The following is a 27,354-nucleotide window of genomic DNA, read 5'->3' as shown; positions in this document are numbered from 1 at the left end:
ACTACCCCGGTTACTCCCGCATGAAAACTTAAGAAACTAGTAATTGGACTCGAGGGGCTAGTCATCCAAAGACTGATTCAAAAACATTTTCCACTACTGGGACCTGTTCCTCCTGATGAATGACTGCAGAGAATCGCAGATGGCAAGCCTCATTTTCTGCTGTTATTACCTGATGAACATAAACACTACCCAGCGGTACCTCCTCCCAAGTAAGCCAATTATAATAATATTCTGACTATATTATTATTATTATTATTATTATTATTATTATTATTTCCCCACAGGTAGAAACAGGAATGGGGGGGATGTCTTAAAAGTTGAGAGCCATCACTGCTGTTCACGATGGTTGGGAGTTGCAGGACAAAACAACTGGAGAGCACCAGGTTGGGGAAGGATGGTGTAGAGTGGCTCATTCCAAAATATGGGCCACCATTAGGAAATTAGTTCTGGCTGGGGTTATGCAGGACACTGTCCCAACCAGGATCCATGTCTGCAAATAGCATGTCTGAACCCTGCCGCGCACAGAGCCTGGGGCTTCTGTGCCTCAAAATCATGGGTAGGCAAACTAAGGCCATCCCAGGGGCCGGATCCAGCCCAATCGCCTTCTAAATCCAGTCCATGGATGGTCCAGGAATCAGCGTGTTTTTACATGAGTAGAATGTGTGCTTTTATTTAAAATGCATCTCTGGGTTATTTGTGGGGCATAGGAATTCGTTCGTTTCCCCCCCCCAAAAAAAATATAGTCTGGCCCCCCACAAGGTCTGAGGGACACTGGACCAGCCCCCTGCTGAAAAAGTTTGCTGACCCCTGCTCTAAATACAGGGTAGGAGAACCTTAAGCCCAGGGGATAACGGTGACCTTCCAGGCCACTCTGTCCAGCCCTTGGGACTCTTGCTAGGCCCCCCCCGGCCACACCCCCTCTTGCCAAGCCACGCCCATTGCAAGGCCTGGCATACAAAGAGAAAAGAGCTGCAATCTCTGAAATTCCCCCTCTTGCACAACGGCACTGCTATAATAAGTGCACGTGCGTGCTGTGGTGTCCAGGAGAACCTTGCAAGGTATTATCCCCATGTGAAGAGAAATGGAGGGTATGGAGGGCTGAAGTTCTGGGATAGTGGGCTGCCAAAGGGTGAGGGCAGAAGCAGGGTTTTAACTTTCCGTCACGCAATTTTGTAGCTGCTCCACCCTTCAGCACAGCCACGAAAGGCGGAGGGACCCTGTCCTCTGTTGCATCGGCCTGCCCTAAGTGAATGTCAGCCACCAGCTTTCAGCCAACCTCTGGCATTAAGGGAGCAAGACTTTCTGAGATAGAGCGCCTTTGGGCAAACATTCACTCCAGAAAGTGGCAGCTGCGTGGAATCTCTTCTCTCCAAAGCCAAACTAACCACTAGGCCTATTCCAGAGTGGATTGTCTAGAACAGTGTTTCCCAACCTTTGGTCTCCAGCTGTTTTTGGACTACAACTCCCATCATCCCTAGCTAGCAAGACCAGTGGTCAGGGATGATGGGAATTGTAGTCCAAAAACAGCTGGAGACCAAAGGTTGGGAAACACTGGTCTAGAATAACACAGATGCCAAGCTTTAGTTTCAAAATACTTATCCCCAAACAAAATTCAAACTCTGAAAAACTTCAAGGAGGGCAGGGGAATAATCAAGCCCAAATCGGGGCACAGGTGGAAGTGTACAATATGGGCATGGTCTTGGGGGGGACTAGTTCAGCTTTCTAAAATCCCAATTTCTTTTTAAAAAGTGGGTTTCTAGTTCTTATGATTGTGAATACCAGCCAGAAAGTGTGCAGGCAATGTCTAGTAATATTTGAGAACTCAGAGGAGCTTCTGAATCAAGAGCGGCAACAGCTACTCTGTTTATATCTGTTGTAAACCACTTTAGACAGCAGCATTTGCAGAAAGGGGGGGTACATTTGACTTGAAAAAGATTTCCATTAGCCAGACAGGCTGAAGCTAAAACATAGGTCCTTGCTGCTCTCTATGATTAGCATAATTTATTCTGCTAAACAGTAAAAACATTGGTGTGGAAAAGGCATCCCCAGACTCGGCCCTCCAGATGTTTTGGGACTACAATTCCCATCATCCCTGACCACTGGTCCTGTTAGCTAGGGATGATGGGAGTTGTAGTCCCAAAACATCTGGAGGGCCGAGTCTGGGGATGCCTGGTGTAGAATAAGAGTAATAGTGCAACATTTTTCAGGTGCACTTTTAGGGAAAATTTACAATTACCACGTGGCCCTTTCAGGACACTCACCTGAGTGGTAGCCAAAAATGTCCCCAAATGTCAGTTATACCACTTACAATTTCTTTCTGTAAACCACAACAAAACCAGGATATAAAATATCTTAAAACCCAGGACATAAAGTATCTCAAGAAATCACATTGGGTATAAATAAGTCATTCAATGAAACCTGATCCAGGCAGCAGAAATAAGCGCAAAACAGAGTTTTAATCCAGACTGAGACTGAGACCGATAAGTCTACTGATGTTTGTCATTGGAGCGCATTTTTGTCCCAGGCTATACTATGAATTTAGGAAAAAATATGCCATGGAGTTCTTAAAACAAATATTGATCCAGGAATGTAAGACCTAAGCACACATTGATTTGTTTTGAGATATTTTACTACCCTGAGAAGCACCATAATTTGGTTTGGGGCAGTAAAATGCCCCCCAAACCATTTGTGTACATAAAAAATAAATAAATGTTGGGTTAAGAAGGTTCAGCAGGCTGCAGGTTCAGTCTGACTTACTACAGCTCTTCAGTTTGTTTTACATGACACGCCACCCAGCCCAGGGCCCCAGATTTCCCCTTGTATCTCTTGAAATATAAGGCAGACTCATTAAATACACATTTATCCTGCACGCGTTCCATCTTTTGCTAGAGCATCAAAGGCAGTGGAAGCGGAAAGCATGCTTTGCTGAGTCATGAGTGACATGCATTTTAATAATCTGTTTAAAGCAGCCCATAATGCAAGCACTTTGTTGAATTAGAGCCATCAACCCTGTGCTTTCGCATACAGATCTGTGCATATATATTACGGTTAGGCTGCAGAGGAAGGCTAGGTAGCTAAGCTTCTCTTGGATAAATATAAGTGTCTGAGCTTTCAAGCTGAACAGAGCAACTACATTCGATCCTTGCTATAAAAAAAAACCACCCACACTTACTTTTTTTTATTAAAAAAAAATCAAAAATCAAAACAGTGCATTCACTCCAAAATGTACTTAGGAAATAGAAGAGACTGAAAATGCCGGGCCGTCAAATGTGGATAAAGAATGACATTTGCCTTGCCTTACATTCTGAGCCTGATTGCACTGACAGCATCCGTAGAGCAAAAAAGCAGCCGCCCCAAGGACTCCCAGGAAATGTCATGAGGTGTATTTGTCTTGTGGCCAATGAATATGGTTGGAAGCAAGAAATCTGACCCTCGACCCCAGCAGTGCAGAGCAACTTCAAAAACGCCAAAATCGCAGCTTCGGCTCTCCAAGAGGAAAAACCACAAGTTATTCCCCCGGGTTTGACTTCCTGCGCCCAATGTCACAGAATCATAGAAGCACCAGGTCGAAAGGGACCCAGGGGTCATCCAGTCTGACCCGCTGCAATGGCAGGAATCAGAACTAAAGAACTCCGGACAGACGGCCACCCAACCTGCAATGAAGAAGAGGCCGCCACAGTCCAAGGCACTGTGCTCTCCTGGCACGGAAAAGTACCACAGGCCCTCTTGATGTCTCTGGTTCTACAGGGTTTAATTTTCATTGGAGGGACAAGTTTGGGGGGGGGGAGAGTGACCATGCAGTCCCTTCTTGTGCATCCTGCTCACAGAAAAGAAACAGATGCAGCACAGCTGGACGCCCAGTGCCACAGCGAGGTCAGAAAAGCCTCTTTCTTGTAGAAGATCATTGGACAAGAGACCTTTGTCATTGTGTTCGACGTTGGCACTGCTGAAACACGACCAAGGCTTGCTTTTTTTATTCTAGGTGAAGGACCATGGTGGAGAATTTGCCATATGTGCAGAAGAGAGAGCTTTTGGAATTGATACCCCGCTTTATCAATACCCTAAGGAGTCTCAAAGCGGCTAACATTCTCCTTTCCCTTCCTCCCCCACAACAAACACTCTGTGAGGTGAGTGGGGCTGAGAGACTTCAGAGAAGTGTGACTAGCCCAAGGTCACCCAGCAGCTGCATGTGGAGGAGCGGGGAAGCGAACCCGGTTCCCCAGGTTCAATTTATTGGCATCTCTTGGCAGAGTCAAGCAAGTCAAAGCCAGATGACACCAACCCTTTTGGACTTCTTGCTTCACCTGTCACGGCACTGTCAGGCAAAGAAGGAATGTCCAGAACGAGGAATTAATTCCTTGTTGTCACTTCCCCACAGGTCCACACGCACAGCCTCCTAACACAGTTCCTGAGCAGCAGCCCTACTTTTGTGGCCTGTTAAAAAGTCTAGTGGAACTCGGAAAAACTGACAAAACAATCTTGTGACATGCCATGCAGCTGTAGACAGGGCCTCCTGTTTAAAATGGACTTGGGGGAAAATCCTACTAAATGTGAACAAGTCCAGGAGATATCCTAAAGTATTTTTGTTCTGTGAACCACCCTGAGACCTCCAGGTATAGGGCGGTATATAAATTCAATAAATAATAATAATAATAATAAGTGCATTTGGGAAAAGGCATGTCCTTCAGTCCTGTCTCTCTCAGCTACTCCTAGGTGTGAACCCGATAAGTCAGTTGTTGCAGAAGAGAGGCTCTGCCCTTGACCACACCTGAGCTGCGTGCAAGCAGGCGAAAACTGCATCTGCATGTAACGGGCTTCTGTTGTTCCTCCATCTCCAATACTCTTCTGGTCTAGGGGGACAGGGAAGCAGGAGGGAGGAGGAGGTATTGAAGCCCTCGACTTTGCACCTCCTCCTGGCTCTGACCTGCATCCTCTGGCTGTTACAGGCGCCCCCAGATTGCCAATTCCCTTTTCCAGGTCAGAGTCCAAGCCTCACTTCTCCTGGTGCCCACATCTCAGGGTGGCTGACCCCTAACCCTCTGCTAAACTGGCATCTGCAATATGAGTCTTGGCCACCCACAGCAAGGGCACTGAGCAGAGCAGCAAGCATCGATAGCTTTATTCTCCGATGGGCTACAGCAAGAAGCCTGGATGCCTTAATATTAAACCGGGTGGGGGCATGGGATAAATAAAAAGAGTGTTGGATAGGAGTCAAATGTCTTGCTGGGCGGAGAGGTTCCCGTAACAGATCCTTCCCCCCACACCCTCTTTGAGAAAGCATCCTCTGTTTTGCCATCTTCGCCACGGGACGCTCCTTGCAGATGGCCCTCTAAGCCCAGCAAGGTTTGACATTCCTCTAATTGGGAGGAGCGCAGCTGAAGGTAAAATAAAGTGACTCTGAAAAGCTTTGGCCTCATCAGAAAAGCCACCTGCTTGGAGGCCTGAAAGCCTTCCATCGGATCTTTAAGTGAACTTCATGCAGAGAGACGGGGAGGAGGCTGACAAAGGGGATCACTAGCAGGTCAAGGGGAGCCAAGGCAGCCAGAAAAGGGGAGCCAGAGGAGGGAAGGATGACAGCAGGGCAAACAGATAATCCAAACAGGGCAGGGGGAAGGAGCCCCCAGAACGTGTTCCAGTTTTACAGCTCTCTGAAATAATAGCAGGAGGTGCCCCCTGAGCATGCACAGAGTTTTCTCTTTGCCACTATATGCCATCTTCAGCGGTAAACAATGAGTGTGATATCTTGAGACTAGGAAACCTGAGCCTCCAGGACAAAGGATGAAGCCTCTGGCTGCCACAAGTTCCAGCACTCCATGCTGGCAAATAAACAAGGAGAAATGGCCACAGAATTCAGCTTTCCAATAAAAAATAAAAATCTTAAGTGTTGTTTTTAATAAACAAAACAAACGGGTTTCTATCCCTCGTGAGTGCAAGTTTAAGACAATGACTTCAGGTATCCCAAGCATCAGAGGAGCGGCTGAACAACATTCACAGTGCTATGATTTCCCTTTTTTTCCTGCATAGCCACAAAACCAAGGAAAACCAGAATGAATTATGCAAAGTCTGAGAAAGTATGCAAAGGTGTTCAATTTGTATCATGTATAATTCAGCTTGTTTTGATGCAGGATTTATATAAAAATATATTGGTGCAAGAGCACACACAGCATTTGACACTGTGTTCCCCCAGCTGGTGCCTTCAGAATATTTTAGGTTACAGTTCCTATCAGTCCCAGCCAACATGACTAATGGTCAGGTATAATGACATCCATTTGGGGAAGGCTGGTTCACGATTTGCAGATTTTGCTTCATTTTCCTGTGATGTATATTACTACCCTGCTCCCCACAAATACAGATCTCTAAATCCTAATTTCAGTTGGTTCCAACCCTCACGAATATATCGATGAATAGGAGCGACATGCTCAGAATGCAATCACATGTCATGTATTATCCACCATGCAGAGGTCTGATGGAGACAACCCAATCAAAAGGATATGAATGTACCAAAATTTTAATTGCTGCTCTTCTGATTCGATGAAAAGGAGTAAGTATATACAAGGCAGGAGTGGCACTAAATCGAAAGATTGTCTTCCCTTTGTTCAGTACTATAAATGTCTGGAAAACAAAAGAGAGAGTGAAAGAACATTTAGGGTCTGCATTATACGCTCACGTGATAGGACCCTCCAGAAACCAAAGGCTATTGTATTTCCTACTCATAAAGTACATGCCAAACGATCACACCACCATTCTTTGAAAACGAAGAGATAAAGGCATTGTTGCCCAGGCAAAAGAATTAAGCTCAATAGTCCAGGCTGCTCTTCTTGGAGTACAATGCATAATAGCCAGGGGGAGCATGCATGTACAAAAATATCTGTGCCTCATTGCCACTTTAACAACACATATGTAGAGCAAGGTCAAGTCTACCCACTGCTACAGAGTGCAAAATATCATGCGTTGTTCCACATGTAAAATAGCAGACTCTACATGGATTTCTTTTCAAAAAGGGCAGGCTCACCATCTTCTATGAAATTGCCTCCATTGTGTAACACCTATTTGCACAGTCCTATTTGCACCATAATGGGACGCGGGTGGCGCTGTGGGTTAAAGCCTCAGCGCCTAGGACTTGCCGATCGAAAGGTCGTCGGTTCGAATCCCCGGGGCGGGGTGCGCTCCCGTCGCTCGGTCCCAGCGCCTGCCAACCTAGCAGTTCGAAAGCACCCTCGGGTGCAAGTAGATCAATAGGGACCGCTTACTAGCGGGAAGGTAAACGGCGTTCTGTGTGCTGCGCTGGCTCACCAGATGCAGCTTGTCACGCTGGCCACATGACCCGGAAGTGTCTGCAGACAGCGCTGGCTCCCGGCCTCTAGAGTGAGATGAGCGCACAACCCTAGAGTCTGTCAAAACTGGCCCGTACGGGCAGGGGTACCTTTACCTTTAGTTGCACCATATTTTTAAACCTACCACTTGTTTGGGACACTCATTCTCAACTGCAATGGTCTATTTCCACTCCAGGAGTAGGGGGAAAAACTGATTTGCTGTCGCCTACCTTCCATGCATTAGGATCTGGACGGACAATTCCGCAAACCCCCTAAATGCACCATTCTGTATATTTTGGCATACATGCTTCAGTAGCATTGCCAACACTCCCCACTACTCCCTGCAGGGCTCCTCCGAATTTAAAAGCAGAGTTGCAAGTAGAAATCCAGCAGGTTAAGCTTTCTTCCATCATTGCTATGTCTGCATGCCTAGAAAAAAATGCCTAGAAAAATCTCTCGAATCTCTGCTCTCACCCAGTTTTTAATAGCACATTAACTAAATGCATTGCCCTTCTCCAGTAATATGATCGATTAAGTGAAATGCTACATTCACATGCCACTAGTTGAGAGGAGGCAGGATTCTGGCACGGTTTTTAGTATTAACGCCACTCTCCCCCTCCCCTTCCCAGTGACAGAGTCACCAGATTTCCAGATTTCACTTAAAAAGAAGATAGTGAATTTGAAGCATTTGTGGAACCGGATAGATGAGACAAAATATACAGGCACTATCCTTCTCATTTTTTGCTGGTGAGACATTAGACTGCTCTGTGTTTTACTTTTGCCTCCCCCCCCAAAAAAAATATATTCTGCGGATGCCCACAGCTCCACCCTCAACCCCGGTCATCCATTTTCCAAAAATTAAACTCTGGGAGTTTCAAACTCCTAATTCTTGCATCCTTAAACGAAGGAGGAATTATTTCCACTGGGGAAAGAGGTGGGGCAGGGAGGAAGAAAAGGGGAAATCCACACCTTCCCCACTACCTCCCGCTCTCGCTCTCCCCCTCCGCCATCTTTAACAACAAGCGCAGAGCGGGTGGGAATCACCTTGTGATCGCTGTAGAAAGGGTCAATATCCTCCAAAGGTTCCCCAATGAGCTCCGACGGAGGAGAGCCGTAGATGTCGGGCAACTTCTTGCAGGCCTGCAAGTCAAACTGAGGCCGCAGAATCTCCTCGTCGCCCAACTGTTCCCTGTATTCCTGCTTGGCGCTCCTTGCGATCTTCTCCGCGATCCGCTTCTCGATCGCAGCCAGGGATTCGGGCGTGAAGCGGTGGAAGCTGTTAGAACCCAGTGGCAACAAGAAGTCGGCCATCTTTTCATCCTGATACTTCTTTGTACTGGCCTTTACTCCTAAAAGTAAAAAAACAAAACAGAAAAAAACAGAAAAAAACCTGAAAAGAAAAAGAGAAGAAAAAGGGCAATATTAGGCAGGTAAACAAGAAATGGCAAACAATTTAACAAAGGTGGCTTGGTAATAGGCTCTTGAGCTGTTGGGACAACACTTAGGCAGGAAGGCTGTGTGTGCAGCTAGGGGGATTGTTATGTTGTGGGTGAACATATCAGACGACACAGCGATTCTTCAAACAGCTCTTGTTTATTCACCGGCCAGAACAGAACCGAACTGAAGGGTTCAGTCAGCCTGCTTATATAGAGCTCCAGTACAACGTAACTGTAACAATTTCCTAAAACTATCCAATCACTGAACATCACTTTCGATCCCTTATTTGCATAACTATCTACAGTATCCCCCTGCTGGCCCAGGGTGAGAACTTCAGTACATAACAGGGATGGTACTGGCCAGAGTGCCAGGATAGAACCTGGGAGAACCTCTCTAAAAGCCATCCAAGTTGGTGGCCATCACTGCCTGCTCCATGACTGCAGTCATGGGATTTTTGTCTATCCCATGACGGTATATGTTTTGACTCCACAGTGTGGGAAGTGACAGAGACAGGATATTTGTGTTACTGTGTTCCGTGAAGTGGGACTATTGTCCTTTGTTCTTTTTCTCTTTGCTGTCTGATGCTAGAGAGAGAGAGGGAGCCATGTTGCAGTGCTCCGTGTCTGTTTATATGTAAATGAAGTAGATTAGCCAAAATGCTGAGTTGCTGAGGTCTGTTACGCAACGGCAAAGACTCTGTGGATCCCTAAGTGTGCGGGTGTCTGTTGGCATTGGTCGCTGTGATGTTCGGGCTGAAGAAAGCTTTTGAAGCTCCCGAATGATCGACCAGGAGGGAGAGAACATGCCAGTCCGACATGTGTCTCTGCCAGGGTCCTACTCGAGTGTAGGCTGAGCTCCTGACAGCGAGCTCTACATATGTTGCGCAAATGACTAATATGAGATAGACAAATCGTACAGACTCTGCTATTCTCATTTATTGTGAGAGATTAGTCTATTCCCCAGTTTCCGTTTTCGCTTTGCTCCTCCCTGGAAAAATCCTACAGACACCCACGAAAAGAAACAATTCCATCAAGTGCATCTCTTCCTGTGGCTGGGAGATAGGATGGGAGATAGTCACTTCCAGGTGGCCATTAAAGGCACAGGATAGGCTCAGGGTCTGCGCACGGTGGTGCTAAGCAGGGCCAGATTTAGGAAGAGCTAAACCAGGTTAAACCACGGAGCCTAGGGCTTGCCAGTCAGAAGGTTGGCAGTTTGAATCCCCGCGATGGGGTGAGCTCCCGTTGCTCGGCCCCTGCTCCTGCCAACCTAGCAGTTCGAAAGCACGTCAAAGTGCAAGTAGATAAATAGGTACCGCTCTGGCGGGAAGGTAAATAATAATAATAATAATAATAAATTTTATTTATATCCCGCCCTCCCCAGCCGAAGCCGGGCTCAGGGCGGCTAACAACACTAAAACAGTACAACATTATAAAACATTATAAAAATGGATTAAAATGAATTAAAATCAAAATTGATGGCAACCATAAACTAAAGTTTTGTAAAGATTGCCAGAGGAGGGAGTCAGGCTGCGCCCTGACCAAAGGCCAGGTGGAACAGCTCTGTCTTGCAGGCCCTGCGGAAAGATGTCAAGTCCTGCAGGGCCCTTGTCTCTTGTGAGAGAGCGTTCCACCAGGTTGGAGCCGCAGCCGAAAAAGCCCTGGCTCTAGTTGAGGCCAGCCTAACCTCTCTGTGGCTTGGGACCTTCAAGATGTTTTTATTTGAAGATCGTAAGTTCCTCTGTGGGGCATACCAGGAGAGGCGGTCCCGTAGGTACGAGGGCCCTAGGCCGTATAGGGCTTTGAAGGTTAAAACCAGCACCTTAAACCTGATCCTGTACTCCACCGGGAGCCAGTGCAGCTGGTATAGCACCGGATGAATGTGATCTCTAAGCGAAGACCCCGTAAGGAGTCTCGCTGCAGCATTTTGCACCCGCTGGAGTTTCTGGGTCAGTCTCAAGGGCAGCCCCACGTAGAGCGAGTTACAATAATCCAGTCTGGAGGTGACCGTCGCGTGGATCACAGTGGCTAGGTCAGGGCGTGAGAGGTAAGGAGCCAACTGCTTAGCTTGGCGGAGATGAAAAAATGCCGCCTTTGTTATAGCTGCAATCTGCGCCTCCATGGAAAGGGAGGTATCGAAGATTACACCCAAACTCTTAACGGACGGTGCTGGCACTAATTGCACCCCCGCAAGAGATGGGAGTTGCCCCCTCAGCCCCCTGTCGTCCCGTCCCAGCCAGAGGACCTCTGTCTTCGAAGGATTTAACTTCAGCCGGCTCCCACGTAACCATCCAGCCACAGCCTCCAAGCATCTGATCAGTGTGTCTGGGGCAGAGTCCGGGTGGCCGTCCATCAACAGATAGAGTTGGGTGTCATCAGCATACTGATGGCAGCCCAGCCCAAAACTCCGGACAAGCTGGGCGAGGGGGCGCATAAAGATGTTAAAAAGCATTGGGGAGAGTATTGCACCCTGGGGCACACCACACACCAAGGAGTGGCGGGATGACAATTCCCCCCCAAGCGCCACCCTCTGTCCCCGACCGGAGAGAAACGAGCGCAGCCACTGAAGGACTGTGCCCTGGATCCCCACGTCGGCAAGGCGGTGGTCCAGGAGTTCGTGATCGACCATGTCGAAGGCTGCTGACAGGTCTAGAAGAATCAGCAGCCCCGACCCGCCTCGATCCAGCTGCCTACGGAGATCATCTGTTAGGGCGACCAGAGCCGTCTCAGTCCCATGACCAGCGCGGAAGCCGGACTGGAATGGATCCAGAGCCGATGTTTCATCCAGAAACCTACCAAGCTGTTCAGCAACCGCTCTCTCAATCACCTTACCCAGGAATGGAAGATTCGAAACCGGGCAGTAATTGGATAGATCTAAGGGATCTAATGATGTTTTCTTTAAGAGCGGGCGCACCACTGCCTCCTTCAGTTCCCCTGGGAATGTCCCGGTGCCAAGGGACAGATTGATGATATCCCCCAGGGGGGCCCGCACCTCGTCTGGACACGCTCTAATCAGCCAGGACGGGCACGGGTCGAGAGGACATGTGGTGGGCTTTCCAGCTCGGAGGAGTCTGTCCACATCGGCTGGGGATATCCGGTCAAAGTGGTCCAATACTGAACCCGAGGGCAGTCGAGGGGCCTCCAGTTCCTTTATTGTATCCAAATTGGCAGGGAGGTCATGGCGGAGCAACAAGACCTTCTCCGCAAAAAAGCTCGCAAATGCCTCACAGCTGTGTGTCAAATTGTTATTTAAATTTGGCTGTCCTTCGAGGGACGTTAAAAACCGAATTATACTAAATAATTGCGCCGGGCGAGAGCTAGCGGATGCAATGGAGGCCGAGAAGTAAGACTTCTTAGCGGCCTTCACTGCCATCTCATAGGTTTTCATAAAAACCCTATAAGATGTTCTTGAGGCTCCGTCACGGGCACCCCGCCATACTCGCTCTAGCCGTCTGAGGTCCCGCTTCATTTTCCGGAGCTCCTCGGTAAACCAGGGAGCCCGGTTTCTGCGGGGTCGCAGAGGGCGCTTAGGTGCGATCTCATTGATGGCTGCCAGGAGCTGGGTATTCCAGGCCTCAACAAGCTCAGTCAATGAGTCGCCAGGGGGAGAAAGGTCCCGCAAGGCTTGACGGAATCTATCAGGGCGGAATCTATCACGGCGTTTCCGTGCGCTGCTCTGGTTCGCCAGAAGTGGCTTAGTCATTCTGGCCACATGACCCAGAAGCTGTACGCCGGCTCCCTCGGCCAGTAAAGCGAGATGAGCTTTCGAACTGCTAGGTTGGCAGGAGCAGGGACCGAGCTTCGGGAGCTCACCCCGTTGCAGGGATTCGAACCGCCGACCTTCTGATCGGCAAGCCCTAGGCTCAGTGGTTTAGACCACAGCGCCACCCACATCCCTAGAAAAAACAACATGTGAATATTACTTGGGGACTGGGGTGGTCATGTACAAAAAAATACCCCACATTAGCATACATTTCCCCCTTTCTGCTTTGTCCCTGATACTAACACTTGCCAGGCCTGAAAGAACCTTCTTCACCAGTGAAGGTCTGTCATAGAATCACACAACTGGAGAGCTGGAAGAGCCCCTGCATGGGAAATCCAGTCTAACCCCCACAATGCAGGAATACCTCCACTGGGGTAAACGGGTGCATTGCCAAACCAATCTCGGTCTGCCTTCAACCACCCCAACTGCCTAGCTTCATACTTACAACCAGTCTGGGGTGGCACTAAATGTCACCTTCCTTCTCCTTACTGTCAGTGTTGTCCCATTGTAGAACTCAGCAGGGAGAAGGATAGGGTCAAAACTAGAATTGGCTGTGCCTAGAATGAGTTGTCTCCTTCATGGATCACTGCCTTGTCATGGCGACAGGGCTTGAATAACTCAGAGAAGCTATGAGCTATGCTGTGCAGGGCCACCCAAGATGGACAAGTCATAGTGGAGAGTTTTGACTAAACGTGATCCACCTGGAGCAGGAACCGGCAAGCCACTCCAGTATCCCCGCCAAGAAAACTCCATGGACAAAATGAGTTTGGCCAAGCTGCGGGAGGCAGTGGAAGACAGGAGTGCCTGGCGTGCTCTGGTCTATGGGGTCACAAAGAGTCGGACACGACCAAACAACAACAACAACAACAAGAATGAGCTGTGGTTGCACCTGCCATTGGCTCTGGCTCCACCCAGTGTTGGCCTCCTGCCATACACCCTACTGGTTCCCAGTGGCAGCCAGCCACCCCCTGTCCTTCATGCATCACATGGTGACATTTCCTTGTAAAAACTAGATATATGGACACACATTGGAGTCTCTGCATTCTTCTAAGAGAGTTGCTAGATTGTGCCTGGAAGGCCTTGTGGTGGCAGGACTGCGGTCCCTGCTGTTTAGCGAGCAATTCCTAGATAATTCACGGCCGTTATTCTTCGCAACACCCGCAGGTTTGTCAGCAAACAAAGCTTCAACTGATCCCAGCATGACAAAGGGAGTATTTATTGACTCAATTTATGTGAATGGAGCATCCCTTCACATTGCCAATTCTCCCCGTTCCAACTTTGTTTTACGACGGACTCATTACATTGTTATTGATCGCAGGCACATCACAGGAAAACAACTTCCATACCCATCCCCTTAAAATAAAAAAAAGAAGAAGAAGCACTTTGCCTTGCTGCCAAATTCAACACAGTGTAGGAATACAATGAGTCGCACGTAGGCCTGGACTTAAAACAAGATGCCACCCTTTTCAGTTAAACCTAGCCTGTATTTCACTTCACAGTTGACCTCGTCTTCACTAGGAGGAGGAAACTACAAAACAAAGAGACAACTAAAAGGGGGGATGTGATGGAGCCAATCATTGCTGGTGGTGGGACAACAATGAGTGGTCAGAGGGAGAAGACTGGAAAGATGAAGTGTCAGAAGCTGGAGGGTAACAGGGCTTAGTGAGCTGGGAGAGTCTGTGGCAGAGAGGAGTCCAGAATTAGAGGCAGCAGCTGAAGCAAGAGAACAGGAGGGAAAAGGCTGATGAAGTCACGGGTTTTCCCCCTCCTGCTGCAACAAGCTCCTCTCCCAGAAACAGAAGAGGCATGAAAAGGGCAAGGCAGAGGTTGATTATATGCCGGCGCAGTCTCTGATTGCTTGGAAGAAGCTTGGAAGACAGCTGTCAGGAGGTGGGGACTTTCAGTCTCAGCAACCGATTTCCAGGGAGGAAGACCACTGGGAATTAGCTGCTGTGCTCATTAAGCCTGACACTGGAGAGGGTGTTTTTGCTAATAAGAGTTAACTTCTACTTTAGCTCCGGCATGCTCCAGTGACAGCCCGAAAGCGCAGGAGGGGAGAAGGCCCTTGTGCCTGAATCCTGACTGCGGGCTTCCCCCAAGCATTTGATTGGCCACTGTGAGAACAGGATGCTGGACTAGATGGGGCATTGGCCTGATCCAGCAGGGCTCTTCTTATGTTCTTGCAGGGTCAGGGCTAGGCATGGCATCCCCAAAGGATCCTGGGAGCCATCATTTGCTAGGGGTGTTGGGAATTGTAACTCTGCGAGGAGTCATCTACAGTTCCCAGGGTTCTTTTGGGAAGATACGAGCTCCAAATTGAAGGAGTGGATGTGATGGAGACCACTATCTTGAAAGGAACAGAGGGATAACTGCATGCAATCTGAAAAAACAGGAGGTGGGATGATTGCCCCTGTGTCCTCCCCAAAAGGGCGCTGCTATTATGGAATCTGGGTCCTCGTCTATCTAAAATAGTTATATTCCCCCTTTCAACTCTGTTTACAAAGAGGTTGACAACAAGGTTAAAACAGCCAATTCACAGCAAAAGGAAAATAATACTGAAATGGCAATAAAGCCAACAGTCAAAGAAGAAGAAGAAGAAGAAATAGGGGAGGGGGAATCATTTGCTGGCAAAAAAAAGAAAGCAAAAATGGCTGCAGTGAAAGCACAGGCCCCGACAACAAAGCCACACAGAATTGCTAAATTCAATATCTAGTTTTGTATCCGTATTTTTATTATTATTGTATTTTATTATTATTATTTATGTGAGAGCCTCTCTAGCAGTCTTTGACAGAAGGGCACCCTACACTTTTATAGAACAGGGGGCCAAGCAAAAGCTTTGGAGAACAATCCTGTTTTTATCCGACGGCTACAAGATTGGAGGCAGGCAAGAGAAAGATGGCCCTGGGGAGAGGGTTCTGCAATGGGGAGGGAGGGGCAACAAAAAAGGCTCCATCTCGGGACACCCACCCACCTCATGCCAGAAAACTGAGGCACCCAGAGAAGGCCGTACAGTAAAGGATCTTACACGCTATGGTTCCCGAAGGGTGTGGCAGGAAAGAATGGCGAGAAATTCAATGACAATCAAACTCACTGACTTTGCATACATACTTAAAGTGCATATGCAAGAGGCTCATTTATAATTATATTTTGGGAACGATTCGTGTTCCTATATAGCTGCATTGTTTTATACTTTCTGGATGTCCCATGATCATATTATAAAGCACGCGTGTTCTATGTCATAAATCAAGCGCTGCTAGGAGCTGTTTCCCAGTGTATTTTTTATACAGTGGTACCTCGGGTTAAGTACTTAATTCGTTCCGGAGGTCCGTTCTTAACCTGAAACTGTTCTTAATCTAAAGCACCACTTTAGCTAATGGGGCCTCCTGCTGCTGCTGTGCCGCCGGAGCACAATTTCTGTTCTCATCCTGAAGCAAAGTTCTTAACCTGAAGCACTATTTTCTGGGTTTGCGGAGTCTGTAACCTGAAGTGTATGTAACCTGAAGCATATGTAACCCAAGGTAGCACTGTAAATGAAAAAAAAAATGGTGTGGCACGAACAAGTTATTATTCTTAAAGTGTGGCCCAGAGAATTTTTTTTGAGAGCCACTGTCTTACAGGGTGAGCAAGGCCATATGGGAGCCCAAAGTCCATTGGATGCCTTGGTCCCAAGTTGTAGGGCGGTGTGTGGGTGTGCTTTAAGCCAACGCCAAGCCTTCCAGTTGAAGCCAGAAGTCAGAAAATCTAGTGAAGTGTCTTTTTAAAAAATAAAATAAAATGGCGAGTAGAGATGATGGTGAATATTGATGTAAATTAATTGTGGAGGTTGCCAATGTTTGCTTATTTATCCCATGTCTGAAGAGAAATCAGTCCAGTGAATATTATATGTATCTGCTGTGGTTGTAAAGTGATGGGGACATGTACTAGGAAGAAGTGTATCTGAAGAAGTGTGCATGCACACGAAAGCTCATACCTAGAACTAACTCAGTTGGTCTTTAAGGTGCTACTGGAAGGAATTTTTTATTATGTACTAGGAAGTGTGGGATAACCATCAATTGACAGGAAGTAGGATTTAAACCAATGGATTCGAATTACATGAAAGGAGAAACTTTAGGAGGTGTTCAGTGGTGGATTGGACGACCTTGGAAGGTGATAGACTTTCCTTCCTTGGAAGTTTTTAAACAGAGTCTGGATGACCATCTGTCAAGGATAGTTTAGCTCTGATTTCTGCCTTGGGGTCTCCTCCAACTCTACAATTCTATGATACTAACACCTAAATAAAAAAAAATCCGGATAAATAATCTGTATTGGTTGTCGCATACCTTCTGCAAACAAAACAGAATGCATTCTCAATAAGGAGCCCACACGGTATAAGGCCTGTACAAACTTTCTGTAACAAACCATGGTGAATGCACAGTAAAGAGGTTGTCTGGAAAAGACCTTTAAACTACTCACACTGGCAGAAAAAGGGCCAGGCATCATTTCTGCAATTCACAACCACATGAATAGCTTTTCTGCAGCAAACAGCAGACCCACGGGGACCACATCTGGATCAGCACCTCGGCAAGGGATGTGGAGGGGCATTGGCCCTTTGCTGCCGCCTTAATCCCAACGAGATTTGCTTCCAATCTGCATTGGGGAGGAAAGGTCCCATTCAATGAAAGCTCTTCTTCCAATGCCAAAATAGCAGGTGTCCAGTCTGAATTGGGACCCCAGTGCGAGGGGGTGGGGAGCAAAGGGGGGGAGCCTTCTCCCATGCCGGGGTCCTATTGACTTTCACAAAAAACTATTCTTGTAAGTGTTAATTGCACAAAGGGCATCTCACCTAGTTTTTGGACTGGCGTGCCTTCTTTTCCCCAAATCCCTGCCCTGCCAACCCGTCTAAGAACGTAACCTCGCATCCCCAATGAACCTCTGCTCTAAATTAACAGCTCACACCATCCACTAAGGAACAGAACATGCACAAACAAATATCCCTGTAAATCTTACGTGACTTATAATAACAACAACCAAGTCTCAGAACTCTGTGAGCCAGGCTGCTTACCATCTCCTCCTGAAATGCTTTTCTAGCACGGGGGCAGGTCGTGCTGCCTGAGAACTGAGCAGGAAACAATAGCCTATAATTGGGTAACCTGTACTCTTTCACGTTGGATAAAGGCCCCATCTACCTTAAAAAACAAACCCTGCATTAGGGAAGTTGTTATGTACTGAGTTGAATAGGATCCAAAATGCAGCAGTCTGATTGGTCCTAGAACAACAGGATTCAGAATGCAGCAGTCTGATTGGTCCTAGAACAATGCAGCAGTATGATTGGTCCGCAGGAGCCACCCAATTCAGCTCCAGGTGGAAGTGAATCCACAACCTGATTGGCCTACAGGAGAATCCCGGAATTAGCCAATCACATGCAGCCCATTGTGTAAATCATATATATAAAGCAGATATTGTGGGAGAACTTCCATTCCTCCTCACCACTATGAGCTGAATAAAGAGCATGAACTCTCGACTCCGAGTATATTTCAGAAGTGATTAGTCATTTTATTTTAAAAAATAAAGGGTTGTTTTTAAAGGTGTTGTCTTAGAATCATAGAATCATAGAATCATAGAGTTGGAAGAGACCACAAGGGCCATCGAGTCCAACCCCCTGCCAAGCAGGAAACACCATCAGAGCACTCCAGACATATGGTTGTCAAGCCTCTGCTTAAAGACCTCCAAAGAAGGAGACTCCACCACACTCCTTGCCAGCAAATTCCACTGTCGAACAGCTCTTACTGTCAGGAAGTTCTTCCTAATGTTTAGGTGGAATCTTTTTTCTTGTAGTTTGGAACCATTGCTCCGTGTCCGCTTCTCTGGAGCAGCAGAAAACAACCTTTCTCCCTCCTCTATGTGACATCCTTTTATATATTTGAACATGGCTATCATATCACCCCTTAACCTCCTCTTCTCCAGGCTAAACATGCCCAGCTCCCTTAGCCGTTCTTCATAAGGCATCGTTTCCAGACCTTTGACCATTTTGGTTGCCCTCCTCTGGACACGTTCCAGTTTGTCAGTGTCCTTCTTGAACTGTGGTGCCCAGAACTGGACACAGTACTCCAGGTGAGGTCTGACCAAAGCAGAATACAGTGGCACTATTACTTCCCTTGATCTAGATGCAATACTCCTATTGATGCAGCCCAGAATTGCATTGGCTTTTTTAGCTGCCGCGTCACACTGTTGGCTCATGTCAAGTTTGTGGTCAACCAAGACTCCTAGATCCTTTTCACATGTACTGCTCTCAAGCCAGGTGTCACTCATCTTGTATTTGTGCCTCTCATTTTTTTTGCCCAAGTGCAATACTTTACATTTCTCCCTATTAAAATTCATCTTGTTTGTTTTGGCCCAGTTCTCTAATCTGTCAAGGTCGTTTTGAAGTGTGATCCTGTCCTCTGGGGTGTTAGCCACCCCTCCCAGTTTGGTGTCATCTGCAAATTTGATCAGGATGCCCTTGAGTCCATCATCCAAGTCGTTGATAAAGATGTTGAATAAGACCGGGCCCAAGACAGAACCCTGTGGCACCCCACTAGTCACTCTTCTCCAGGATGAAGAGGAACCATTGATGAGCACCCTTTGGGTTCGGTCAGTCAGCCAGTTACAAATCCACTGAGTGGTAGCATAGTCAAGACCGCATTTTACCAGCTTCTTTACAAGAATATCATGGGGCACCTTGTCAAATGCCTTGCTGAAATCAAGGTAGGCTACATCCACTGCTTTCCCTTCATCTACCAGGCTTGTAATTCTGTCAAAAAATGAGATCAGGTTAGTCTGACATGACTTATTTTTCAGAAATCCATGCTGACTATTGGTGATCACAGCATTCCTTTCTAGGTGCTCACAGACTGTTTGCTTAATGATCTGCTCCAGAATCTTCCCTGGTATTGATGTCAGACTGACTGGGCAGTAATTATTTGGGTCCTCTCTTTTCCCCTTTTTGAAAATAGGGATAACATTTGCCCTCCTCCAGTCTGCTGGGACTTCGCCTGTTCTCCAGGAATTCTCAAAGATGACTGCCAGTGGTTCTGAGATCACATCTGCCAGTTCTTTTAATACTCTTGGATGCAGTTCATCTGGCCCTGGAGACTTGAATACATCTAAACTAGCCAAGTATTCTTGTACTATCTCCTTAGTTATTCTGGGCTGTGTTTCCTCTGCTGAATCATTTGCTCCAAATTCTTCAGGTCGGGCATTGTTTTCTTTATCGGAGAAGACTGAGGCAAAGAAGGCATTGAGGAGTTCAGCCCTTTCTGTGTCCCCTGTTTGCATTACACCATCTTCTCCTCTGAGTGACCCCACTGTTTCTTTGTTCTTCCTTTTGCTACGAACATACTCATAAAAGCCTTTTTTGTTGCTTTTAACCTCTCTAGCAAGCCTGAGTTCATTCTGTGCTTTAGCTTTTCTGACTTTGTGTCTACACGTGCTGGCTACATGTTTGAATTCCTCTTTGGTGGTTTCCCCCCTTTTCCATTTTTTGTACACATCCTTTTTTAATCTTAACTCAGTTAAAAGTTCTTTAGATAGCCACCCTGGCTTCTTTAGGCACCTTCCATGTTTCCGTCTCATTGGTATTGCCTGAAGTTGTGCTTTTACTATCTCCCTCTTAACAAACTCCCAGCCATCATGAACTCCCTTTCCTTTTAATATTACTGTCCATGGGATCTCACCCAGCACTTCCCTAAGTTTTATAAAGTCGGCTTTCCTAAAGTCAAGAAATTGAGTCCTAGTATGCTTGGCTGCTCCTTTCCGCTGTATAGTAAACTTCAGAAGAGCATGATCACTCGCACCTAATGATCCTTCCACTTCTACCCCACTAACCAGGTCATCAACATTGGTTAGGACCAGATCTAAAATGGCTGTTCCTCTTGTTGCTTCTCCCACTTTCTGGACAATGAAGTTGTCTGCAAGGCCAGTGAGGAATCTGTTTGACCTTATGCTCTTGGCTGAGTTTGACATCCAGCAAATATCCGGGTAATTGAAGTCCCCCATTACTACTATCTCCCTTCCTTTTGCATGCTTGGCCATCTGTTCCAGGAAGGCATCATCTATGTCCTCCGTTTGGCTTGGGGATCTATAGTAAACTCCCACAATGAGGTCCCTGTTATTCTTTTCTCCCTTAATTTTGACCCAAATGCTCTCACTTTGGCTTTGAGGTTCTAAATCTTGGATCTCTTCACAGGTATACACATCCCTGACATATAACGCCACTCCTCCTCCTTTCTTGTCTGGTCTGTTTCTCTGAAATAGATTGTAACCCTCCATTATTACATTCCAGTCGTGGGACTTATCCCACCAGGTTTCAGTGATGCCTATTATGTCATATTTAGTTTGCTGTACCAAGAGCTCAAGCTCATCTTGTTTATTACCCATGCTTTGCGCATTAGTGTACAGACATTGAAGTCCATTAATCATTCCCCGTGTCTCTTATTTAAGGATTTTTTCCTCCCACCACTAGGTCTGCGTGCTGTTTGCTCCATTTGGTCTATGACATTTGGATGATCATCTTCATCAATTGATAGACTCCTACCTTCAGGAGCACTGTCTTCCTCCCCCACATTAGTCAGTTTAAAGCCCTCCTGATGAGGTTTCTGAGATTTTTGGCAAAAACATTCCTCCCAACCGTTGTGAGGTGCAGCCCATCTCTTGCCAGAAGTCCATCTTCAAGAAACTGCAGTCCGTGATCTAAGAATCCAAACCGTTCCTGTTTACACCATTTGCGAAGCCAGCTGTTCACTTCCACTATTTTTCTCTCTCTCCCTGGGCCACGTCGTTCAACTGGGAGGACAGATGAGATGACAATTTGTGCATTTAATTGCTTCAATTTCCTGCCCAGAGCCTCATAGTCTCTTTTGATCTTCTGGAGGCTATTGCTTGCAGTGTCATTGGTTCCCACATGAACCAAGAGGAAGGGGTATTTGTCAGTGGGTTTTATGATTCCTTGCAGTCGTTCAGTTACATCTTGGATCTTAGCCCCGGGGAGACAGCACACTTCCCGAGACATCTTGTCAGGCCCACAGATCACTGTTTCTGTTCCCCTCGGTAGGGAATCCCCTATCACCACTACACGCCTCCTCTTAGGTTTGGTCGGGGTTCTTCCGTGATCTGTCCGTTCCAAGGTCGCCTGCACATTCCCTGAGGACTGACTTTGCTGCTCGTGGACTGACTTTGCTGCTCGGATTTTCATAGTGCATGGATTTTTGTAAGTTTGATCCCCATTGAAAAAGCCCTCACTGAATCCCACCATACTGGACAATTATTGCCCAGTTTCCCTGGGGCATTATTGCAGTCAAACCAACAGTTCATGTTTTGCCAGACAGGCACATGAAGGGGCTGAGGTTCACAAAGCTTTCACGTAAAATGTGCTAGAGAGAATTCTGCGATCTCACTTCCTTGGCAGGAAGCTGTAACCCTACATACTCCCCCCCCCTTCCTGGGTAGCCTCCTCTTTCTTCATCATGCTTCCAAGCTGACCACACATGGAACAAGCTGGTTTTCTCCTCCTCTGGAGGCTAGGACCCAAACCAAAGGATTCAGGTTACAAGAAAGGAGATTCCGACTAAACATCAGGAAGAACTTTCTGACAGTACAGTACTGTTTGACAGTGGAACAGACTTCCATAAAGGTTTTGAAGCAGAGGTTGGATGGCCATTTGTCATTGGTGCTTTAGTTGAGATTCCTGCATCGCAGGGGGTTGGACCTCAGGGTCCCCTTCAACTCTACAATTCTAATGTGAAGAAGAAGAGGAGGAGTTTGGATTTGATATCCCACTTTATCACTATCCAAAGGAGTCTCAAAGCGGCTAACATTCTCCTTTCCCTTCCTCCCCCACTTTAAACTGCTTTAAAATGTTTCTCAAAAAAGGCATTGTATTTCTGAGCCATGAGACCTCTGGATAAAGGTAAAGGGACCCCTGACCATTAGGTCCAGTCGTGGCCGACTCTGGGGTTGTGGTGCTCATCTCGCTTTATTGGCCGAGCGAGCCAGCGTACAGCTTCCGGGTCATGTGGCCCGCATGACTAAGCCGCTTCTGGTGAACCAGAGCAGTGCACGGAAACGCCGTTTACCTTCCCGCCGGAGCGGTACCTATTTATCTACTTGCACTTTGATGTGCTTTCGAACTGCCAGGTTGGCAGGAGCAGGGACCGAGCAAGGGGAGCTCACCCCGTCAGGGGATTCGAACTGCCGACTTTCTGATCGGCAAGTCCTAGGCTCTGTGGTTTAATCCACAGTGCCACCCGTGTCTGGGTATAGGGCAGTATATAAATTCAATCAATCAATGTATGTTGGCTTCAATAGATTTTGGCGCCTTTGCGAATTTCTCTTGCGTTTTCCCATCCAATAGTAAATGCAACCACACAGAAGGGGGCAGCTATCAGGACTTGCCATCCACTCAGCTCTGGCTCAAATGCACATCTGCATTTCATGGGCATTTCACCAGTCAATGGATATTTCTCCAAACTACAGCATTAATGCATACATCAACCACTCTGTCTGGCAGACATTTGTCGGTAATGTAAAATTTCGATCCAACATGGCCAGGTCTTTTCTACACTAATGAATAAAGACAACTGATGATAATATCTGCCACTGTTGGCAAGTGTTTGCAGTTCGATCAATAGTTTTCTAAGAACTTCCTCTTCTCTTTCCCTACCCAGCCAGTTTCCACTTCTTTTCCAGAGAACCAAGAGCTGAGAAATCTGGCCAAGCAAGACATTTCTGGTAGTCCAGCAACTTTCGGAGCATTGCAAGTTCCCCACCCCTGTCCTAAAAGATAGTGCTTCGTTTTATACTTGCTTCTCACCTACCCTTAAAAATGACCCCCTGTGTACAGAAATCCAACTTCATAGGTTCAATGGTAGAGCACATGCATTTCCTAGTAAAGGTTCTGGGTTCAATCTCTAGCACCTAGCAGTTAAAAGAAACAGGAGATTATGTGAAAGACATAGGAGCATGGGACACTATCTACCATAAGCACCTATTGGGTAGTGCCTGTGCCATCACTAATCACACACCATCCTAGTGACAAAGAAAGCTGCCTTATACGGAATAACACCCTTGGTCCATCTGGTTTGGTACGATCTACACTAACCAGCTGTGACTCTACAGGAAAGGTGGCTAACCTGCAGCTCTCCACTTGTTTGTGGATTCCAACTCCAATCGACCACTGCCAGTGTAGCCAACTGGGTGATGGGAGTTGTAGTCCAGCAACATGCAGAGCACCACAAGTAAGACACCTCTGCCCTGCAGTGTTTTCAGGTAGAAGGCTTTCCCAGTTTTATCTGGAGATGCCAGGAACCGAACCTGTGACCTTCTGCAGACGAAGCATGGGCTCTACCATTGAGCTACAGTGTTCTGCTTTAGACCCTAGAGAAGGCATGGCCAAACTTGGCCGTCCAGCTGTTTTGGGACTACAACTCCCATCATCCCTAGCTAACAGGACCAGTGGTGAGGGATTATGGGAACTGTACACCCAAAACAGCTGGAGGGCTAAGTTTGACCACCAGCCAGAGAAAACAATGCTGAGCTAGATGGACAAATAGCCTGGCCAGGTAGCAGGAGGCACGTTGGGTTAGGACTCTGTGTCACTCTGCTTTCATGTATATTTCAGCCTTCCACATTTGGTACAGTCACCTGCGCAAGCAGATAATGCGATTTTCAAAAAGTTGACCCAAATAATGGTGAGCATCACTTTGCTACTGTTCTCTGCGGTTGCACATCTTGTTCCCCATTCCAAAAAAACACAGGCAGCAGCATACAGCTGAATCATTGTTGCCCAGTTGCTTGGGGAACATGTTCCCCCACCAGAAGCACAGACAAATGTATAAATTAATGACGATCTGAATCACTCTTGCCGGCTGCAGAACGCATGTGCAGCCAGCTTAATTGTGAAACAGCTTGCATAATTAAACCACTGAGCTCTTTGGTTTCCTGGACCTGAAAACAATATTCACAAACCCGCTTGGGATACCGATCTTCAATATCGGATATGTTGGGTTCACTTTGGGAGTGCAAGGTTGTGGGTATTTGCATCATCCCTGCCATGACTCCTGTCTAGGGCTGTTTGAGCCGTTTCCCTCTACCTGGATGAGCTTCCTGAAACCTATTTGGGGAAGGACCATTGGAAGAGCACCTGCTTTGAATGCAGAAGGTCCCAGGTTCAACCTCCCAGCATCTCTTGGCAGCGCTGGGAAAGAGACCTGTCTGAAACCCAGAAGAGCTGCTGCCAGTTAGTGTAGACCAACATTTCCCAAACTTGGGTCTCTGTCTGTTTTTGGACTACAACTCCCATCACCCCTAGCTAGCAAGACCAATGGTCAGGGATGATGGGAATTGTAGTCTGAAAAACAGCTGGCGACCCAAGTTTGGGAGACACTAGTGTAGACAATAACTGAGGTGGAGGGACCAATGGTCTGACTCGATATGGCAGCTTCATCTCTCTCTCTCACACACACACCATGATCCGCTTTGCACCAATGGGATCGAATGTATCATCAGCCCAAAATGGTCAGTTGGTTGTACTCCTGTACCAGGGCCCTCCAGATGTTATTGGACATCATCCCTGACCATACCAGCTGGGGCTGATGGGAGTTGGAGTCCAGCAACATCTGGAGGGCCACATGTTTCTCACCCCTGACCTACACATTCAGCAGCTTAGCCAGCAACAACCCCACAACATCCCCCCCCCAATAGATTGGCCTGATGGATGCGGGTGGCGCTCTGGGTTAAACCACAGAGCCTAGGAGTTGCCGATCAGAAGGTCGGTGGTTCAAATCCCTGCGGCAAGGTGAGCTCCCGTTGCTTGGTCCCTGCTCCTGCCAACCTAGCAGTTCAAAAGCACGTCAAAGTGCAAGTAGATAAATAGGTACCGCTCCGGCGGGAAGGTAAACAGCGTTTCCGTGCGCTGCTCTGGTTTGCCAGAAGTGGCTTAGTCATGCTGGCCACATGACCCAGAAGCTGGACGCCGGCTCCCTCGGCCAATAAAGCGAGATGAGCGCCGCAACCCCAGAGTCAGTCACGACTGGTCCTAATACCATACATGGATCTTGCTCCACGTTTTTGGGTTTTTTTTAATTAATATTTTAAATTTGTAAACAAAAGCAAGTTCAGCTTTTAAAAAGCACACGCAGGGCTTCACAAATCTAGGGCAGCACAGTTTCAGCACTTGAATTCTACTGTTGCCTCACTAGACCTGGGTATTTACTGACTACTCCACTTTCAGAAAACTGTCCCTTCTTGTTAAAAGAGCAGCAGCATGCATCCATTGCCTAAGCAAAGTAATGCATGCTTATCTGAAAGGCCTGCTAGAGAATGTGGATTGAGCTGGCTATGTCTCCGCCTGCTCAGTCCATTGGGGGCCATTCCCAAGAGTGCTGCCTGTGACACATTGGGAGAAGACAGTGAATGAAACAGCTGCCAGCCTAGGCCAGCACCAAACAAACATTGCCACTGGTGAGGTGCTGGCTCAGGAGAATATGGAGGGGTGGGGGGGTTAGGAAGAACAGCCCAGAAGCTGCCCCTGCCATCCCGGCCCTCCACAACATCCACCGCCTAAAACTGCCGCCTCACACGGTATGGCCCTCAGGAACTTTGAATAAAACAATGGATGTGTGCGTCTAAAAACTGAGTGATACTAACAGACAAACTGCACACGCAGAGGCGACGCCTGCACACTATAGCATCCCTGGGAGATCCTATTGGGGTGCTGCCACACTCATATTTTGGAGAAGGCTGATATTTATAGATTTATTGGGTTCATCTGCTTCCTTCATGTCCATAAGCATGACCCTCTACAACATAGCAAAACATCAAAAGCAGCCTAAAATCAATACAGCCTATCAAAGCGATGCACCCAACTTGAGATTCACAATCATCAGCGTCTATTTCATTTCATCCCAAAACTATATGGGCTTTAAGGAAAGGTTTAACTCGACCTTTGAAAAACTGGAAGGCTTTAGTCCATTATTGCTTAGTATTACGTTTTCAGCTAAGAGAGCACCCACAGACCAGAGTAGTGCCACCAAAAAAGCCATGCTGAGAAATACAGGCTAATTCCCATTTGTGCACAATTGGCATGCGCATGACCACGGCCGCATGACCATTTTTTGGCACCCAAGGGGGCGGGGCAAGGGTGGAACAGGACAGGCCATGTTTAAGAACCTCCAGCTAATGCACGGTGCCTCAGAACACAACCCCCACGTAAATGGAGAGTTGCCTTTACTGCGAAGTCGCAGTGGAGAGCATTCTCACTGTGTAATCTTACGCATGTTTCCTCAGAAACACATCCCACCGTCTCCAACAAGGTTTGCTCCCAAGCAATTGTGTGTAGTATCAGAGCCTTGGCTCATTTTAAGAAGCGCAACGGAACACAGGAGATGAAACAATCTCTAAGGGCATGGTTGCACTATTGCCTTTTCCGCTCATCTAGCATGATTTCCCTTTTGTCCTTTCTAATTAAAAATAAAATAAAAGGCTGATTTTGTACAAATGCACCAAAGCATCTAAATCAGGTGTGGTTACCTCAGGCTAAAGACTGCATTCTATTCCATACAACCTTCTGGAGGTCACATACCAGTAGTGTGCATGGCAGTGGAGCCATTAATGTGAATTTCACCCTTGTACAACAGGCTAGTTTCTACATACACTCATGCCCCCTTTCCTGTTCTCCAACCAAACAAACAAGAGGCATTATCTGTGGGATGTAATCCACTGGGAGCAGTCAAATACAACATTCCTTGTTTTCCTAGAGTGGACATGCAAGGGAATGTTTGGTCCAGCCAGTCGAATCTTCCTGTTCCTCCTGGCCTGTGGGTTCCTTGCATGT

At 47.2% G+C, this 27,354-nt stretch overlaps 1 protein-coding gene across 6 annotated transcripts in view; it reads right to left on the bottom strand.

The window, feature by feature from the left end:
- Positions 1-8,691, bottom strand: part of LOC309325870 (sodium channel protein type 5 subunit alpha-like) — a 214,569-nt gene extending 205,878 nt beyond the window's left edge. For all 6 annotated transcript variants that reach the window (XM_081834160.1, XM_081834161.1, XM_081834162.1 and 3 more), the window contains exons 1-2: positions 8,358-8,691; positions 6,495-6,612 (exon numbers count right to left, since the gene is read on the bottom strand). In XM_081834160.1, the coding sequence (XP_081690286.1) occupies positions 6,495-6,612; positions 8,358-8,624 (385 nt within the window). In that variant the 5' untranslated portion in view covers positions 8,625-8,691. The remainder of the gene's footprint in view (positions 1-6,494; positions 6,613-8,357) is intronic.
- Positions 8,692-27,354: the final 18,663 nt, after the last annotated feature.

This window comes from Podarcis erhardii, assembly GCF_964252035.2.
Source record: "Podarcis erhardii genome assembly, chromosome: 12".
In the NCBI taxonomy this organism is placed as follows: domain Eukaryota; kingdom Metazoa; phylum Chordata; class Lepidosauria; order Squamata; family Lacertidae; genus Podarcis; species Podarcis erhardii.
This window is presented reverse-complemented; position numbering and strand designations above follow the sequence as displayed.